General features: G+C 31.4%; 2 protein-coding genes and 2 pseudogenes across 2 annotated transcripts; 3 read left to right on the top strand and 1 right to left on the bottom strand.

Moving 5' to 3' along the window:
- Window positions 1-5,512: 5,512 nt before the first annotated feature.
- On the bottom strand, window positions 5,513-11,533 carry LOC114371875 (the record flags this gene model as incomplete). The annotated part of the gene is made up of 12 exons (XM_028329182.1): window positions 5,513-5,790; window positions 5,893-6,358; window positions 6,447-6,700; window positions 6,783-6,880; window positions 7,599-7,720; window positions 8,006-8,133; window positions 8,747-8,901; window positions 9,610-9,714; window positions 10,645-10,746; window positions 10,832-10,953; window positions 11,156-11,256; window positions 11,346-11,533. Coding segments are annotated over 12 exons (1,917 nt in total), but the record flags the coding sequence as incomplete, so codon positions are not given.
- Window positions 11,534-15,336: 3,803 nt separating this feature from the next.
- LOC114369961 (transcription factor bHLH128-like) lies at window positions 15,337-16,720 on the top strand. The gene is made up of 3 exons (XM_028327240.1): window positions 15,337-15,622; window positions 15,700-15,768; window positions 16,458-16,720. Exons 1-3 carry the CDS (start codon window positions 15,383-15,385, stop codon window positions 16,509-16,511), a joined length of 363 nt encoding a protein of 120 aa, XP_028183041.1. The 5' UTR covers window positions 15,337-15,382; the 3' UTR covers window positions 16,512-16,720.
- A 1,394-nt stretch (window positions 16,721-18,114) lies between these two features.
- Window positions 18,115-19,359, top strand: LOC114371877 (annotated as a pseudogene).
- Window positions 19,360-19,710: 351 nt separating this feature from the next.
- Window positions 19,711-20,623, top strand: LOC114371878 (annotated as a pseudogene).
- The last annotated feature ends 396 nt before the right edge of the window (window positions 20,624-21,019 follow it).

Below are 21,019 nucleotides of genomic sequence, written 5' to 3' on the forward strand. Positions count from 1 at the left end.
AAAGCCAAAAGACAAGGAAATCAGATTAGAAGTAGCGGCAAAATTTGTGAGAATATTGGCCCCACCACAGACATGATTTTTCTTATCCCACGTGGAGTTGATTGGTCACATTTTTGTTATTTTATTTGAAATGGTAACCCAATCATGACGAGTAGTCACTACTCTCTTTCTAGGCATCGTTTGGCCAGAAGCTTCCGCTGTTTTAGTTGAAAAGTCGCCACTGCTACTTCAAGCATTATTTATCAAACTTATTTCAATTTCTCAAACTTTTCATTATCTTGTCTTGGCATCCTATGTTACTCTTTTCTTTTTAATTTACCTTCTCGTCTTATCAAGACATGAAAATAGATTGTCCCAAAATTCAGCTGAATAATCACCATTTAATAGAACTATTTTCATTTTATAAAACTAGCAATGATATGCTACGATTTTTCATAAAATAGAGTATAAATAAACTGCCATTTCATTTTCGTTCAGTCATCTTACAATTTATGTTTGCGAGTGCAGAGATAAGGACACCAATCAATTCACGAACTTCGTTAAAAAAACAAAATGCTATGAACCAGAATATATTATATATGTCCCATTTTCATTGCGCCACATATTGTCTTATTCTCATTATTCCTTCAAAAAATAGTGAATTGACTATTTCAACAAATATGTCTCTTTGCCTTGTCTCGGGGATCCATGAAACCACTTTTATTATGCCATGGATAGCCAATTTTGTGCACAATACTTGGGTAACTTAATTTTTATTAATCTTAGAAGTACAGATCACCAACCAACCACAAAACAGGAATTGAAACGTTAGCACAATTACATTACATAGCAATTTCCAAACACCCTAGCTAGGACGCAACTATTGTACATAAAAGTATCTGAATTTAACAAAAACAAGTTTAAATATTGATAGTCCATTTTGTATGGAACGGTACGTAGCAAAAGTCTTAATAAAGTTAAGTTAGCAAGGCTGTTAAAGTAATGAAAAAAGAAGTAAAGCGAAAGTTACCCACGCAAGGATGCAAGTAAGTAGCAACATTATCCATGAATTGATCAAATTTGTCCTCCTGTCCAACGCCACATTTATTGGGTTCCTCGAATCTCGAATCAAGTGGACACACTTTATAACAAATTTAGGTGTAATGCATTGCAATGTCTTCAATTTTTTATTTTAGAAAAGCAAAATATTGTGTTTAAATTTTATCCATTTTCAGATTAACAATTAGAATATATAAAGATGTATCCATTTAGGGGTGTTTTGGATAGTTGTTCGTTGTGATATGTTAATTACTTTGCGAAAAATATAAAAATCTATAGGAGGATAACTATTACTGTCGGTAAGAAAAGTCATTACGTCAAAGTTGGTATTGACCATCGTTTTTATTAAAGGCCCTACTTGCTAAAACTGTAGCAAACACATTAATTTGATAAGGTTAATTGTCTACCTGCTCCCTCCACTAGGAAGTTTCTTGTGTGTAAATGTTGCACTTTCAATTACTACTATTTTTACCCCTCAAGAGTAATTAAAATTAGCATTTAATTTGTAGAGTCGTCGAACAAGAGAAATGGTAAAATTAAGGCATTTGCTAGTACATTTGCACATTCACAAAAGACTGACTACTTAAAAGTGTGAAATTAGGCATATATTATACTATAATGTGCTCGATCAGATGAACCTCTCTCTAGCTTCCTGAAGCACTTTTCTTACCTCCGGCTCTTGAATTCTGACAACAAAAATATCATTATGCATGAACAATCATAGTGTTAGTCATTCAGGACGTCCAAATTATGTGCAGATCCACTTGGCTGCAAACAACGACACACAACTAACATATATACTTCCATATTCTTTTTTTTTTTATCGTAATTAAATACTAGTAAGATGTTTTCATATTGTCTTCCCTTCATTTTGTCTTTGTATCCTAATTAAATACTAGTAAGATGTTTTCATATTCCACCACTTTCACTCCCACTTGTTGTTCGCTGCTATCATAAATGCAACTCGAAAGTTGTGATTTGTGATAAGACATCATCTTAAGCTCTATGCATGCTCCTCAATTGCAGGACGTCATCTTGGTATGAAATCATAATGCCACTCGAAAGTTGGGCTCATGATAGATTTAATTTCATTGAATCAAGCTTTCACCTTTTTTTTATAGACCAATAATGAGAATACGGCTATATAGTAGCTTTTCTTTTTCCCTCTTTTCTGATCATGGAAGTACTGTACAAACTGAAAGAGTCTAGCAACCGAGTTACATCATACAGGATATACATGGTATGGTACGTTTAAAGAGCTTAAGATTGAGGGGCTATAAAAATGCACGTTATTGTTTAAAGCTTCTCAATTCTCAAAGGACCAAGTACTCAAGTTGAACAACCAGTTTCCTGGCTTCTTGCATGTCAGAGTCTCATTAATGAAACTGATTACGCTCTTCAATTGTCTAAAAGCATTATGGATGGGTTTTTTTCCGGCATGTTGTCAAGAAGCATGTTAAGCAGAAACTCAAGGCCTCCTCATTTGGATCTTAAAATGTTTACTGTTTGTGTACGGGCTTATGAAAATATTCACAAATATATGATGTTTTTAGAAAGAAACAAAAAATGTTCCAAATTAGTTGTCGATTTACAAAAGCATTGATGCATTTTTATTCTTTTTACTGCAAACCAATGATAATAATTGCTAATTCCCTTGTGAGTAAGTGGCATTTGTTGACAAAACAAAATGAAAATGAAAAGTGGGCTTCGGTTTCATCCGTTGCCCCATTCAATAGCAGGTAGAAAATTTATTACCACAAAAATATCAAACTTTTCCCTAACCAGTAGTCTAGTACTAATAGTTATCACAAAAAAAAAATTAGAAACTTATTTTAAAAATAATTAAATTTTGGATACATAGTCATTTTTGTCCCTGAATATGTAATTTGTTGACAACTACATTCATATGAAAGATGAAAATACGAAATTTAATCCCTAAAAGTATAAAAAGTGTGACAAATATAACTTTCGTTTGTCACCATTAATAAAATAATCAAGATTAGAAAAAGTGAAGTATAAGATATATTTATCTTTTATTTATAGCAAATTGTGACGAATTATTATAATTTGAAAAGTTTTGTACTAATTGATACATTGCTACAATGTATTTTGGTACACTGGTATAATGTTTATTTGGATCATTTCTATCGTAACAAATAAATTATGGTTGATAATCAATATTATCATTATCATTATGTTTGTTTTAAATTATGTTAGCCAATATATTTTTTAAGTGATTATTGTAATGTTATACTTGTAATAATAAAAAATGACGAAAATTTATTCTAAAATTATGTTTTATCCTTAAATGAAACAAAATTTTAGGTCTAAGAAATTAGTTCAATAAAAACATACTCATATTTAGGTCCAATAAAAAACTACTGACATTTTCGTCCAATAATGATAACTTATTGACATTTTGATCAAATGGAACGTACTAACGTTTAGGTCAAAAAAATTATCGACATTTTTCTTCAATAAAAAATATTGATATTTTCGTCCAACAAAAAATTACTGATATTTACGTCCAAGAATGATATCTTACTAATATTCTCGTCCAATCTACTTAGTATAATCACGTTAACAATCATTTCAGTGACAAATTCGTTCATTTGTGTCACATGGACTATTTTATTAACGATAACGAATGAAAGTTAACGATCAAATATATTTGTTTCACTTTTTACACTTTCAGAAACTAAATTTTATATTTCCATCTTTCAATAACGCATTTATCAACAAATTACATTCAGAAACAAAAGAGACTATTTATCCTTAAATTTTAATTCATTTAAGATTCAACTAATAAGTAATAAATACAAATTATCGTTATACAAATTTTATATCCTCTATGATCAAATGATTATACTCTATTAGGTAATACTTCGTTATACAAATTTAATTTATTTAAGGCTCAACTAATAAGTAATAAAATGCTTTGATTAAGCTAATTTTAAAGACAAAAATTATAAATTTCTAAAAATCTAAAAAAAAGTACTGAGTATGAGGATTTAGTCTATTATGTAGTACAAAAGCTACAAATAATTAGATTTTTTTTCTCGAAAGGGACAAACAATTAGATCTACAATCTGCTTAAATAAACTTCCGTATTTATAAGAAAATAAAAATATAAAATGAATTGAGCTTAAGGTATGATTAACTTATGCACTTGAATTTTATAGAAATACATTTAACTTTTTTTAAAAAAAATACATAAGTTAATTTTATCTAATAGAGAAGTCCAATGCAATTTACCTTCTTATTTTGTTTCCTTACAAGTATTTGTAGAGAATTCTATTCAAACTAAGGTTATATTTGAAAGTTATTTAAGTTAGTTTTTACCTTTTTTTTTTGCTAGAAAAATTGTTTGATTATTTGATAAATATTTTTTTTCCAGAAAATTTTAACATTTTTTGAAATGTTATTTTTTAAAAAAAATGCTAACTTCTATCTTCTAACTTTTTATAATTTGTTTTCTTTTTATCTTTAAAATATTCATTAAATTTTCTTATTAACCCTTTTTAAATAAAATAAGGTTTTGTTATTTTTTTTCACTCATTCACATTATACTTCACGAAATTTAGTTAGCATACATAATATAAGATATAATAACATACATAATATAAAAATGTAACAATTGAAATTAAAAATATAATTAAAATAATTTATCTATAAATAAAAATTACAAGAATTTAAAATTAATTAAAAACTAAAAATATAATATCTATAAATATATTTTTATCCATAAAATAAAAATAAAATTTATATAAAAATATCATCTATAAACAGTTTTACCAAACATATGATATAATAAGCTAGTTAAACAACTTTTAACTACTAATTAATTTTTCATCATTCAATTAACTTTTTAAGTTTTAGTTAACTTTTTACAACTAATTTTGTCAAATATAACCAAAATCTTATCAAACTTAAAAGCTTGAAGTTTTAACACAAACTTATGTTGAAAGTATGATATTTTTTAAATCACTAAAACATAGTTTATAAAAGCTTAGTTGGTGTTAAAAAAAACCTTTTGGAAAATAACAATTATTAAAAATAAGCAAATGTGATCCAATGAATCAATGATCTAGATTGGAAAATCAAACAAAAAAAATATGTCAATAATATAGTGTATCAAAATCATAATTTTTTATTTAATGTAAAATTTGATAGATATGATCTACATAAAAAACTTTTATTCCAAAAATAAATTTTGAGATATTCAATTGAAAGTTATTTAATAATGTAATAACATATTACACCGGTGACATTTGATCCTAACCTATATGATATATAGTAAAAGAGTAAATCTTAATCATCTAAATAACTATAGTCATAGTCAACATACCAACGTTATTTCCACAACATCTCATTATTTACGCTCCCTATATAAATTAAAATAAGCACATTTAATATTTCTAAAATGATATAGATGTTGATTTCACTCACAAGCATCACCGTACGGAGAACCGGGAGCAAAAAATTAATCCAGTTCATATTACATTCAATAATGCCAGAGTAAGTTCTATTGTCCAAGGAAATCTTTTGATAACGCAATGATTTCCCACATCGAGACAATTTGGCTGAATCTCATAAAATCATTTCATAAAAGTTTCTTGATATAAAATATATATCATGAAATCATTTCATAGAAGTTCATTGATATAAAATATATATCAGATGATGTGAGGTTCCGTTACTTGATCTTTAGCAGTTTGAGCTTTCAATATCTTTTGCAAGGCATCGTGACATCTGCATGTCGAACATTTGACCAAAAGAAATAACTTAAGTAAGAACTTATCAAGCATTTTAACTTTAGAAACGAGGAAATGATCTGATGGTAATTTGCCATACCTCCAAGGAAGATGGTCAAGGAACATGGATGGTGAAACAATAATATCTTTGAAGCTTTCTCTATTTGCTATGTAAGCTCTATAACATTTTTCCCTCTCTAGCATTCTCCACGATGTCTTAAGATCAGTTTGAGGTCTTTTCTTCTCCAATACAACATGAATTACAAAACCAGGCAGATACAGCTCTGGGGGATCATCCGCAGATGGATTTTCAGAATTTGGAACAGTATCTATAAACTGAGACACTGGATCATGATTTGAATGTGCATCTATAGCAAAAGGATTTGTAAATTCGGAACTATCAATTTCAATGATATGATCCCTTGCCCTAGTGTCAGACCAAAGAGAACATTGTTCATGCCCATTGTTGAGGCAATCTTCACTTCCAAAAGGATTCATATATTCACCATAGTCAGCAGTAACAAGATCCCTTCTAATAGCCTGAACCTCTTGTTCGATGCTACCTGCTGCAATAATGGAAGAACACATGATTTCCATCACTCATAATAGTGGTAACAATATGTATTCCCTAATATGTTATTAAAGATGAAAAACCTTTATTATCAGTCTCACACTGGCTTCTGCGGATCTGATGGTTTAGATCTGCCTGGATGGCCCCTGAATGATACTCAGGTTCATCCTCTGCCTTGGACTTATTTCTCTGATATTTGCTTACATCTAGAAACCTATGGGCAAGTTTGAAAATCATGGCACTATCTGCTTTAGGATCTTGTGATAGTGATGTGATTGCAGCTGCCCTTAGCCGCACAGTTGAAAGGCGCGATGAAAATTCATTTCCAAATATAATGCTGCATCAATGAAAGCAAGCAGAAACGGAAAATGTTACCAAACAGAATCAACTACAATCAAACTTTTTACTAGTACAATTACCTTGTAACAAATTCTGAACATGCATTTGCCACAACTAAATCCAGACATGGGAGTGGCCCATATGAGTAAACATGAAGATTAGGGTAGCGGTTATAAAGCTGTGGAAAAGCTCAGCAATTTATTTAAAAATCAAATCAAATGCTTAAAAGACTACAGCATGAAAGAAAGAAAAGACATGAAAATGAAAGAAAAGTTCTTTTTAAGTGCTGAATAAATGTTCAAAACTTGAAGGAAATGTTTGCAGCTGAATTTATTAAATAATCTCCCATTTATGAATTTTTTTTAGCCCTTCAATCATTTTCAATGCTTAATTGAGTTTTTAAACAGCCCCTTAATCTAATCTAACTTGAGTACTACTCAAAATATGCTAACAAAAATAGTTCTTATTTCTAAAAAATCTTAGGAAGTGCAAGGTACTAAGGGATCCTTCAATCCAAGTACAACAACAACAACAACAACAAAGCCATATCCCACATGGATCACGCTACACCATTTGTCATGGTTAAAAAGTTAGCATGTTGTGTACTTGAGTAACATCTCATAAAGATTCTGAACTTGAGGATACCCAAGATTTTGTAAAGGCCAAAATTCAATCCACTTCTTGTGACCTCAAGCCAGCTTCATATTTGCATCTACAATCTGCATTTTCTAAGGAAGCAAGGAATATGTGTGTGTGTGTGTGTATTTTTTTTTCTTTTTTTAGAATAGCCTTTCAGTGAATACCTGGTTCTTGATGCAAGCAAAATAGAAAATTATGTTTACCAAAGAAGATAGATCAGTAACTAGCTAATCCTATTTAAGTGAGAAATGTCATACTTGCAGTCCAAGCAATGCAGCTATAGCACCCCCAAGCGAATGCCCAACTATGCAGACATTATACCCAAAGCATTCACAACCAAATCCCAGTAATTTAGAAAGAAGTCCGTAGGATTCCGAGTCTGCATTTCCACTTCGAAAAACAATTGTTGTCAAAAATGAAGTTTATGCAATAAAGTCAAATGTTTTTAAATTAAATACAATTTAAGATTGAAGATTTATTTTGGGAATTGATAAAAAGATGATTTACTTAATTACATAACCATTCAATGGTGACTATTTCACTTCACAATAACCAAAGTGTTTATCATAGAAAGCAAGAAAGAGGAATAAGAAACAGTTTGATAGGACCAACTCTACAGAAGAAAGAACCATCATCAGTATAAAAAAACTGAAGTATTTCTTACCAGGCCCTTCAGGATTTCCTTCAATCTGCATAAAAAGCTCTCGTGCAGCCTCAACTATGCCTGAATGCCCATAGTGGGGGAATGGCGAAGTCACATTTTTCTTTATATTAGAATGAATGTAGTTGCAACTGCAAACCAGAACAAAAAATATTGAAGTGAGGGACCAGAATATTGTGTTGGAACATGTAAAGGAGCTATACAGTTGGGCTCTTATAAACAATTACACATTGAACTGAAACTGTAAGATATATAGAAGAGATGCTTTCTGCAGATATAAATAACTCAATAGGGATGTCATTACTTATTTTGTTTAAAAACATAGTTGATAATCATGCAGCATAATATGTCATAATTCAACTTCCAGGTTATGTATGTGACCACTTCAGAGTCATTTGAAAACCAATCTGACTACAATACCAGGTTATGTATATTCAATGTATATGTTACAAGCTGTAGGTATTAGTATCTATTACAATGTTTACTACTTCTGTGAATTTTATAATTGAAATAATTGGGAATTCTTGGTAACTTTTCATCCCCACCTTAGAGTTATCTATCTGTTTGTCAAAGTAATCAAAGGGATGAGTTGTAGGTATTAGTAGATTACAATGTTTACAACTCGTGTGAATTTTATAAATAAATTAATTGGAAATTTTTAGTAACTTTTCACCTCCACCCTAGAGTTATCTATCTGTATGTGAAAGTCATCAAAGGGATGAAAAGAGGGAGAATGAAAAATACTTTATCAAGCCAGCCAGGTCATCCACAGACATGGTGCATTCCTTGCATAACCCATCAGTTATTAGGTCCTCTGGGGTTTCAGTTCCTCGTATAGCAATTACTACAGATTGTAGTTGATGTAGAACCACAATAAAATATGCAGCTTCACACTTGACCTGGCATAGGTATAAAAAAAAACTTTATGAATAATTAAATATAAATTAAGCCAGTATAATATAAAAACAGAAATATGCATAACATCATACATAAATTGAGTATATTATCATCTTAAATTGGATAAAACTGAGTTTCCCCACATTTTAAAATTAAAAAATTACCCCCTGAACAAACCAAAACACCCACCCACCCACACCCACACCCCATAATTTGCTCAACACCAATGTCTTCCCTTCCTTGATTTTAACAAAAAAAAAACTAAGGCTAAACAAAAGAATCATACTATTGTTGGTTAGCGACATCTTCCTTATGAGTGTATTCTGTTATTGATTACAAGCTCCCTTCAATAAAATTTAAACATAAATGGTGGCAATATCTTTTCAGCAATATTATTTATTATCTATGAAGCACGAACACCCCAGTCCCTTGCCGTGTCCGGTGTCCGACACGCGTCCGTGTCAGTGTCCGACACCGACACGACACCCGTACTACGTTCTATATTTTGGACATTACAGGTGTTCACATGTCCGTGTCCGTGTCCGTGCTTCATAGTTTATTATTACTGATAATCACACCCCTCTTCATTTTTGTAAGACTTAGTGAGCCTTTGTACAGAATTTTATTCTTTTGGATTTTTTGCATGGTAAAACTGTGTCTCCTACAACCAAAGCATTGTAGAGAACATTTGGACATTTAAATTCTCTAACCTGGCTGACTCGCCCATGTATAAGCGCTTCTGGAGGCAAATTGACATACTTTAGAAAGGCTGCAGCATGACCTCGCCACCAGTTATCACCATCCAGTATGGGTGTCTAAGAAGATATGAAATAGGAACATAAAATCACAATATTGAAGATGAATTTTTTTTAATTTGTATATTGAAAAAGACATAATGTAAAGGGAGAGAGGAGAGACGGAGAGAATGGAGGAAAACCAAAGATATATATATCAGTAATTCAGTATGCCTGAGAGCCAATGAGTTCTAAAGAAAAATACCGACAAAACCATTCTGAAATTTCTCATGTAACACTCTACACACCCAAGACATATATGCATAGTGGTAATTGGGTAAAAGCAAGTACATCTTCTGCCATTGCTTCTTTTGTTGAAAATTCACCACTAATATGTTTCATAGAACTTTGATTATTATTTGTGTTCTTTTATATATAAATTGTTACATTTTGTTAAGCACTAACACAACCTGAGACCTCATAAAAGGAAGTGATTTCCTTCCCTAAATTAAAATCAGGAATCACAATTTTGACTCTTCTGTTAAAGTTTCCAATAAACAAAATGAGTACACAACGGATTAAAACTTTAGGAGTTTGCTGACATGAATTTGAAAATATATACATAAATCATATAGTGTATACATTTACTAAACTAAACTAGTACAGATAAGTTTTCTTTTGTTAAGATGAAAGAAATACCAACAGAGAGAAGAAAAAAGCTACAAAGATGAGGGAAAGTCCAAAAGTATCATTTTAGAGACACTGACTGGAAAGGAAAAAGTGGAGTATCAATCAAACCAGAGACAATAGAGCCCTCCAAGCATATCTTTGATAAGCAATATACAATTTGGAGTTTATAGATCATTTCAAAGTTACGCAGAACAAGTATCAAGACCTCCTTGACCATAAAGGTGTTATCAATATTCAACCAATAACACACTAATTAAAATGTTCAGGCCACTGAGAAAAGTGAGAATTCAGTTAAACAGGCCATAAAATTGAATATCCAACAAAATGCCACTTGTTTCGTGTCCAAGGAGACAAAATCCCTTGTCTATACAGCCATGCACAAGGAAATACAAATGGATTTCGGCCAACATCAAGCAATGGACCCTGCATCATTGAATGCAGGATAAATGTTCAAAGCAAGATAGTAAAAACAAAACATTAATTTGGAATAAGTTTATGATAGTAATACTGTGTATGCAGCTTCAGCAAATTTATGAAGAGCTTCAGCCTCCCTAATTTGCATCTCGGGTGCTTCCATGGATTCTTCAAAGGATTCTGTAGAGTTTCCGTGGCTTTGAAGTAAAGCTAAAGCTGGACCCAAAAATTTCATGATGTCATAAACAAGAAAGAGGTAACACGAAGGTGAAGTTAAATTGGTTCAGGTGAAAAATTGGTGAGGTTAACATTATCGCAATAATATGCTAGATGACTCATTAACACAAATACCCCTATTTGATTAATAGTATAAATCTTGCAATGGCTACGTCCCTCAAGTTAGAGAAATTGAAGAAACCTGCCAAGAGTTCCATATGGCCGGTTCCGGAGGCGCGATAAGCAACAAGATCACCCAATAATCGTGCAACTGAATAGACTTCATCTTCTTCGGGAGTACTCCTGCGTTAGTGATTTATTAAAAAAAAAAAAGAAAAAGGGAGCAGAGGTGAGAGTGAGTGAGGTGAGGTGAGGTTAGGTTAGGAGGATACAAGTATTTGAGGCGGCCTAGACAACACAAGGTCTCACGAATGGCATGATCGAAGACCTCGCTATAGTGGCATTTCGAAGCGTGATCATGGGTTTCGTAGAAAGACCTCCATTTGATAACATCGGATCCGGTGAAGCACTGGAGAATGGCAACGGAGGTGTGGTTCCATTTGGATTGTGCAATGGTTAAGAATTAAGAATATGATTTGATTGAAAGAAGCATGCATGCATAATATAATGAGAGTGAGGGACAGTGGTGATTAGAATAGGAGGTGGAGAAACGGTGGGAAGAGTTGAGGACAAGGTAAGCAGCAGAGAGAAATTGAAGCAGAGCCATTTCTTCTACAAATGAGGGTGGCAGCGGCGACTGAGGAGGTGGGCTACATGCACCAATACAAAACTTTCAAACTCACAAGTCACAACTACACTCAACGTCTTCATAATCAAGACTTAGAGTTAAGACATACTTCCTAATATAAGTAACAAACTTTTTTTTTCGATTATCTTCAAAATGTATTTCATTAATTAATAGGTCATGAAATTATCTTCAAAGTTAACATAATATAATTGACAAATCAGGGTTGGGAAGGATATTTTTCTTTTCGTGCAGTTTTGGGAAGGATAGATAGGTATCACTTTTGAGTTTCTTGTCTCAAAATGATGAATAATTATAAAAAACCTATTTTTGGAGTAAATAGATGTTTCCTCATACATAGACTTAAATATTTATTTTATATTTATAATTTATTTTTTAAGACACATATCATATCATTTGATTAATTAATGATGTGTCAGATTAACAAAATATTATATTATCACTTAATAAATTTAGACTAATAACAAATATTAAAAATAAAAATTTAAAAATGTAAGATAATAAAATAAAATGAAAATATTTTTTAGGTATTAAAGGAAAAAAACAAACTAAAAAATATATATATAACATATTTAAACTTAAATATTAATGTTCTATTATTCATACATTTACAAATGCTTGCCTGCTACATAAAAAGAAGTGTACGGTATATGTTAGAAAAGAAAATTTTTACATTTGCATTTTTTAGCCTTTAAAATTACATATAACTAATGTGGCTAGATTATGTTTGATTTGCTAAAACAATATAATATTAAACACTATAAATATACATATTTCATGTTTGATTAAAAAAAACACATGATGATACAAATAAAATTACCATCAACAACAAAAAAATTCATTTTAAACACGGTGAAATAACTTTTTTATCATTAGTATAAAAATATTTAAAAATTAATACTTATTTATCATTAAATAACTATATTTTATCTCTTTTTATTCTTCTTTCATTACTATCATTATTATTATCGCCTCCATCTTCACTATTATCATTATCATTACATTTATCATTATTGTTATCATCAAATCAATTATTGACTTTATTGTCACCACCATTTTCAACATCAACATCAATTTCATTCTCATTATAACAATCTTCACCATCATTGTTATAATTATCATTATTGTTGTTATCACTTTTAGGGATATTTGTGACTCATCTTGTCCCACCCATTGGCCTAATTCAAATGAACATTAGACAATTTTGACTTTAGGATTGTAATCATAAAATAGATTTAGATTATACTTTAAGTCATTCCAATGGTATATTTTCTTAAAAAATAAGAATAGTTTTTAAACAATTACATATTAATAATATGAATTCTTGACTTAATAATATTTTATGTAATATAATATTATATTATATTTATATTGATGCCATTTATCATAGAATATATATTGTGAAATATACATTAATTTTAATTGTATACTTCGTTAATTTTACTATTTAACTATATATATATAATGTTAAGAAAAACCTACATTATAATCACTATGAAAACAAGGTTAACAAAGGGGCAAGTGAACAAGTGGCATGGGGATAGAAAAATATGATATCTTTCAAGGAAACAATAAAGGAAACCACGAGACTCAAGTTTAGTGTGCTCGTGAAGCTGGAAAAAGAACAAAAAAGCCATAACCAAAAACACGAAGGGAATTTCAATTAGGCGTGGTATGATAGAAATGCTCAAAAGGTGAGATATTAAGGAAGACATTGATGACATAAACAAGAATGAAAGTGACTTCACCCAAAAGTCATTCCATGGCGAGAGGACGAGATGAACAATCGAGCATGGCTCGAATAATGAAGTCTAGCTAGAATATGACAATGTTTTCTTTCTTTTCTTTTCAATACAACCATTTTGCTGAGAGGTGAAATGCAAAGAGAAATCTTGAAGAGTACCTAGTCCATTGAGAAGAGTGAGAAGTTTGCAACCGATATATTTTGAGGTATTATCACACCTATAAATTTTAGCAACTATTTAGTTGATATGGATTGTTTTCATCATATAAGAAGCACAAGATGTTACTTTAAGTAATATCGTATGCTCATTTTTCGTTCATATAACAGGAGAAGTTATTCTTATTTTGAGTGATATCTCGTATTTTACTTGTCGCATCATCTGTTGTGTATTTTTATATATATCAGTTGTAAATAAAAAATCGATATAAAAGAGTATGAGAATCAAAACTGAAGACATCACTTAGAGTGATTCCTCCTAATACAAGTAAAAAAAAGAAGAACATAAAGTGTTATTTAGAGTGGTGTCTCCTGCATTTTTATGTGGTAAAAAATACTCATACTAGATAAATTATTTCAAAACTATAGTAAATCGGTAAATAGTTTTGTTTTTTAATTCATTTTGGTCAACAAGTCCATTTGTCACTAATTTAATTTGAAATATATTGCGTACATCTTTCATTTATTAAAATTTAAAATTAATATCATTTTAAAATAATTAACTACAATCTAAGCGAAAGAAAATAATAACAATTATAACTTCAATAAAGATTGAATATTAAAATATTCCTATTTCCTAATGGGTTCCAGACTTCCAATAATCAATGACAAGAGTTTAAAACAAAACAAGTATTTTTTTTCCCTCTTAAATCAAATATTAAGGATATCCTTTAATCCATTGAATCAAATACTAATTCTTATTGGTGGAATGTGATTATTGTTGATAAAAAAATGTTACTCTACTTGTAAACACAACAGGATAATTATTGTGTCAAGTTAAATCAAGTCTTTGAGACAAGTGGCATGGTGCCACACTTTTTATTCTTGCATTTTTTTTAATAGAGCCGTTTTCGTCCTTGAGGACAACTTGGATGATTTTTTTTTTCCTAGAGATACTTCAATGGAACAATTCTCAAGAACTTTAAAAATGATATATTTTTCATATTTTTATAGCATTGTATTTTTATCATTTTTAAAAACTTAATTAATTTTATTTTAACTTTATAATTTTAAAGAGCTTTATAAATAAATTTCACAATTTATCTCACACCTTTATAATTTATTACTCTTCTCTATTTTAGTTTAATACATTTTTATCTTAACTTTATTCGTATGATAAATAAAAAAAAACTTTATTTGTATGACATATTTGTATAATATATCATAAAAAATTGTTAGAACAGGTTCAAAATGAAAAAGAGAAAAAGAAAAGAGAGAGATGTTAATAGTAACCAATGCTGTATCTGAATTGTGTTTTTCAACCATATATAATTTCTCTCGAAGTTATTATTTTGTTATCAATTCTGGTTAGAGATCGATGAGTCTAGAATTAGTTTATTTAAAGTTGAATAGAATTATTGTTACCTTAATTAGAAATAATTTTTTATGTGACTTTTGGGCTAATTATCACAATAGTCAATTAATTTATTAGAAAAAATGTTGATGGTTAAAAATATTTGAGAAATACTAATAACATATTATTTAATATACTACTTTGAATAAAAGTTTATTGATTTTTTTTTCTTTAGATGGATTATTTCTTATTTAAGGAGTCTTTCTTTTAATTTAATATTTTTTAAAATAAATTTTAACTCATAATAGAGTGTGTATCAGAAAGAGTTTGAATTGAGAAAAGAAAAAGGGAGTATGTGATAAAGTGGCAGGTGAGTGACGTAACGAGCAGGCAAGTGGCATAGCATTGCATGTATCTCCTGGACTGGACTCTCTTGCCTCCATGTATCCTTCTTCGTTGCCTGAAAGCCTTGGAATCACAGTTTAGTCTGGAGAAGCTATTGCACATTCCTCGAGATTCTGTCCCTTGTAAAATCCGTGCTAAGCGAGGTTGTGCTACTCATCCCCGTAGCATTGCCGAGCGTCAGAGAAGAACTAGAATCAGTGGCAAGCTCAAGAAATTACAGGACCTTGTATCCAATATGGATAAGGTTTTCCTATTTCTATTTATGCCTCCTTCTTATTTCACTCTCTTCTGTCTAACTCACCTTCTTCTCTTTAATTCTAGCAAACATGCTATGCTGACATGCTCGATTTGGCCGTTCAACATATTAAAGGTCTTCAAACTCAGCTTCAGGTCCCTCTTCTTCTTTTTTTATATACTACTGTAATTATTTTCTCATCACTCTCTCTAAACTATCAAATAATTCTGACTCATATCTCATTCCCCCCCTCAATTTCCATCACATGTCTCTCCACACCTTTTACAACTTTTTTTTCTCCTTTCTTTCTATCACATTACTCATCTTATTCAATACTTCTCGTCCTTATCTTCTTGCCTTTCTTTTAAATTATAAATTTTGTTGTACAAAATGTCTTTACGATAGCATATTATCCTTCAAGGGAAATGATACTCATACAACCAACTCACATAACAATTCATTCTAATAAGATGAATAACTAGATAAGAGATGTGATGCAGAGAAGAAAAAAAAATGATATTTTCTATCACATAGTTAGGTACATGTTGAAGCTGTGAATTCTTTAAAAATAGAAAAAAGAATGGATGTGAAAAGTCACATCGAGTCGGTTAACTTGTACCAAGAATATACTGTACTTGTTCTCTTTAGTCTTCATTCCTGAATTATTATTTAAGCCACTCAAACATGCTCAAGTCCTCGACTCTAGTCTAGTCTGTTCGTTATCTCTATTATATTGAAGCTTACATATCTTCAAGGATAACAATAACAGAGAATAAATTGAAGCGTCACTTAATTTTATTACATCTGTTGATCTTGCCTACAATATTTTTTTGCCCTCTTTCAGAACCTTCACAGAGAACTGGAGAATTGCACCTGCGGATGCAAACAAAGCAAATAATTAACTTATTTTGTTTTACGAGATTCTATTCTATGGCAACGTGCATACAAGTCAAGGTTTTGATGGCAAAGAATGAAAACTGATTTTGTACCGATCTACTTGAATGAATAATGAAGGAACCGAAAGTTTTTAGATTGTCAATGCTACAATTGTACAGTGTATGTTGTAATATGGTAATCTAGAAATATTTCTTCGTTTTCTTCAAGAATTGCCTTTCAAAGTCCAGGTTCATTTTCTATTCAGATTGTTTATTTTCTTGTTTGGCTAAGTATGGTACAATGAATGACTAATTTTTGGAATCAGAACCTGAATACAAGTGAGAATGGGGTGAATTAAAATAATCAACCTGTTCTATGTTTGATCCAATTAGGAATGAAATCCATTTTGTTTTATTTCAATCTATTTTCATGTTCGGTGAATTACTGTGGAAGTTTGTAACCAATGAAAATGTGTACATTTCTGCCTGAAGCAAAAAGAATAAAATAATAAAACGTGATTGAGTTAATGTCATTTTGCTAGTAATGACTATTTTTGTCTCTGATCAAAAGCTTCGAATAAAATGACTTCTCATGGTTTCCTACACCAAAAAAAGGATTATATATTCATTCGGATAGAGTAAATGTAGGTATAAATTAAATCATTAAGAGTTCGAGATGTTCAATCAAGAATTCAAGATTAAGATCGGTACATTTTTCTAAAAGTTTTGAAAGGTAACAACTCCAGTGGAATCTTTATGTTTGGAAGTGGAATTACATGGACTGTGTTTTTAAAGAGCTATATATGTAAAATTTATTTCTTTTATAAAATGATTACAGTATACTAGTTCCATTGTGTTTATATTAAAGTTGTTCTCTTAATATATGCTCCTTCTTTAAATACTTTCTGAATTCATTCATGATGATACTATCATCAGCTATGCAAAAATGGATGCAGTTATTTGTGAAAATGGAGGTGGAATACACTGAATTATAAATCTGACAGGCTGGCAACAACTTTATTTCTTTTAAGATCTCCTTTGATTATTATGACTACTGTGCTAGGCTAGCTGCCTATTGTTCAAAAAAGCATACTAGGGCATTTTACATGGTAAAAGGCAATACAATGAGTCTTAAATGATGAAGATGACGATTTTGGAAGATACATAAGGCGCGCTTGATTATTATATATGAACAAACTCATTCCAAAGATCGTCTTCAAGTAGCTTTGACTGTCCATTTATGCTAAGTCCCATAACATGCTAGCTACGTCGACTAATCTCTCCATGGCGAGGAATCTCACAGGATGGGTAGATGGTGTAGATTGCGATGCCGCAAATAAACCTGATACAACATATATATGTTTTTCAAAAAATAATTTATTAAAATGTAGAATACAAAAAATCTTTGAAGCTTATGATTGCAAGCCCAAGGAGGCAAATTGATAGATTTGCATTACATTAATGCCTACAGCAAGACTCAATTTCATGCATGTGAACCAATGTCTCTTACTAACCACTTTAAAAACCTTTCAATGATATATATAAAATAGAAACAATTAATGTTAATTAAACTAAGCAATGTTAGACATGTGTCTTTTGAAATATAAAAAAAAAAAAATACAACAAATGACAAGTCTATATGAAGATGTGTTTGAGGTCTCCCAAGGTACGTTTTTATATGTTACGATTTCCACCTACATATGACCTACCTTGTTGATTTGCTAACATGGTGCATGCAGATGTGTTTGAGAGATTTAAGGACAAGGATGGTGAACTCAAAGGTGATGTGCAAGGGTTGCTTAGTCTATATGAAGCACCCTTTCTTGGCTTTGAGGGAGAAAATCTCTTGGACGAGGCAAGGGCATTTTCAATAACACATCTCAAGAACAACCTAAACATCAAAGTGGCAGAACAAGTTAGTCATGCACTAGAACTTCCATATCACCGAAGATTGTATAGACTGGAAGCACGATGGTACCTTGACAAATATGAACCAACAGAACCCCACCATCAGTTGCTAGCTACTCGAGCGGCTTGCAGTGTTGGATTTCAACATGGTACCAGAAAGAGCTGCGAGAACTGTCAAGGTTATTAAAAAGTTTCAATTCTTAATTAATTAACGTACGAGGGAGATACAAGAAGATAAATTAATGTAAACTAATTAATTGATGCTTTGTACGTTAGATGGTGGAATGAGATGGGGCTAACAAGCAAGCTGGAGTTTGTCCGAGACAGATTAATGGAGGTATATTTCTGGGTGCTGGGAATGGCACCCGATCCTCAATTCAGTGAATGTCGTAAAGTTGTCACTAAAATGTTCGGACTAGTCACCATCATCGATGATTTATACGACGTCTATGGTACTTTGGACGAGATACAACTCTTCACCGATGCTATTGAGAGGTTAATTTGTTAACTCTTTAGTGCTCTCTCTCTCGATCCAATTATATACAATAGTGGCCTGAGTTGTGCAAAGCATTCCTCCAAGAAGCAAAATGGTCAAACAAGAAAATTAATTATTCCAACATTTAGTAAGCACCTGGAACAACTACCATTTGTCCATAAAAAACGTACTGCAGGCTGAGTTAGAGAGGGGTGAAACAACAAATTCAATCACGTCCCACATGCATGAGAAAGGCATGCACTTCTGAGGAGCAAGCACGTGAGGAGTTGAGAAATTTGATTGATGAAGAGTGGAATAAGCTAAGATGAACCGAGAGCGAGTTTTGGATTCTACACTCCCCAATGGTTTTATGCAAATAGCTATTAACATGGCTCGGGTTTCGCATTGCACCTACCAATATGGAGACTGACTGCACCACAGACAACAGAATCAAGTTGCTACTTATAGACCCTCTTCCAATTAATTAACTATATATACGTTGTATTGAGTACGGTGGAAAATGATCAGGCCGCACCGAACAATACAATGGACCAAGTGAAATAATTACTAGCTAGGATTCCCTAGCTTTTTATGCATTTTGTTTTCGTTATTTCAATTTTGTTAGTACATTCTCATTTTGTTGTAAGGATATGACTTAAGATCCATAGTATTAGAGATTGACATATGCCTTTAAATATTGTTTCCTTCCAGAATTAATCCAGTTTTCTCTAAAGCCGGTACAAACATCTCTCTTCTTGTAGAGAGTGTGCAAACTTAATGCTGGAAGTCCCGCAGTTCTTATCTTAACTTCATCTGCTTTAAGATGCATACATCTCTCTGCAAGTACTGTATTTCTTTAACCAAAACCCTAATTTTGTTTTCTCCTGCAGGGGCTTTCGCTCTATGACTAAACAATGTCATGCTGCAAAGTTATTCTCAAAGCATATGAAGTTTGATGAACAGGTACGTTCCTTACATACTCTCTCAAATGGATCAATTCCCTTCATTTGATAACATTAGGATATCGATGGAATATTTGCCAAATTCAAGTTCATGTGTTGATTCTGCTAGGATATTTTCAATCCTCTTATGCTATCTTTCCTACCACTTCGACTTGTTAATTCTTCTTATGCAAATGCTCTACAATTCCTATGGTTCCGTCTCCAGTCCAGAGAAAAATTTGTAGGCATTACAGCTCACACATTTTAACTTTAACAAGTTCTGATTAAAAAATTCAATATATTATCCAATAAAACAAGTTTAGTTTCCTTACGTACATAGGAGCTATGATTTTAAATTTTTATCCATAAAGTTTCAATTCCCTTTATCCTTGAACCCTGAAAGAATTTAAATAAATGTGTTGTTCTTCATATAATTGTCCTTTATGATTAATGCAGATTTCTTTGTTAAAAAACCGTGTTAACATTGCTAGCGGCACACCAAGCAGGTTGGCCATCCCATACCCTTTTATTTACTAACCATCTGATTAAATATACCTTTTGTTAATGTAATTATTGTCGTATATCAAAATTTCAGGATAAAGAAGCTAATTGATGCTCTGAGGCGTTAGACCTTTCAAGGTTGCAAGTGCTTGTGCTTAATATGCACCCTGATGTAAAGGGCTATTCCTTGTTGACCCTTCCACAAGTCAGGTTTGCTCTTAAACAAACTTAATACCACGTCATCAACTCTCTTCTAAGATTTTGCATAAACTTATTAATGTTACATTCATAAACTGGCTGGCAGAGATGAATTCTGGGACCTGTTCAAGAATTATTTCTATCAACCGATGCTTGAGGGTCATCTGCGTATCTGTGTATCTGTCTCTATGGTTACCAGGTCGCTGTTCGTTTAAAGGCCAAACATAAACATAAACATAAACATAGACAAGGACATTCAATTCCCGATACATAAATCCTCCATGTTTTGATTTAGGCATGTATTCCTAGAACTTTATTATTTTGCCTGACGATTAAAGGGTGACATTAGTCAGTCATATGTTTAAGCATGTACTTTCATCTTTCGAGTATTCCTTCATATCATTCACATGTTGAATTTTAGCAACGATAAGAGTATACGTATGAATTTTGCGTCCAATTTAGTATTTCTTTATCTCAATCAGAAAGAGTTGAAATCTTGACGTTGGTT

Source organism: Glycine soja, chromosome 10 (assembly GCF_004193775.1).
Source record: "Glycine soja cultivar W05 chromosome 10, ASM419377v2, whole genome shotgun sequence".
In the NCBI taxonomy this organism is placed as follows: domain Eukaryota; kingdom Viridiplantae; phylum Streptophyta; class Magnoliopsida; order Fabales; family Fabaceae; genus Glycine; species Glycine soja.

Bases quoted from the DNA above. Each gene is read 5' to 3' on its own strand.
- LOC114369961 (XM_028327240.1), top strand. From the start codon at position 15,383: ATGTATCTCCTGGACTGGACTCTCTTGCCTCCATGTATCCTTCTTCGT. The intron at 15,623-15,699 runs GTTTTCCTATTT...CTTTAATTCTAG, and splicing joins TTGTATCCAATATGGATAAG to CAAACATGCTATGCTGACAT. The intron at 15,769-16,457 runs GTCCCTCTTCTT...GCCCTCTTTCAG, and splicing joins GTCTTCAAACTCAGCTTCAG to AACCTTCACAGAGAACTGGA.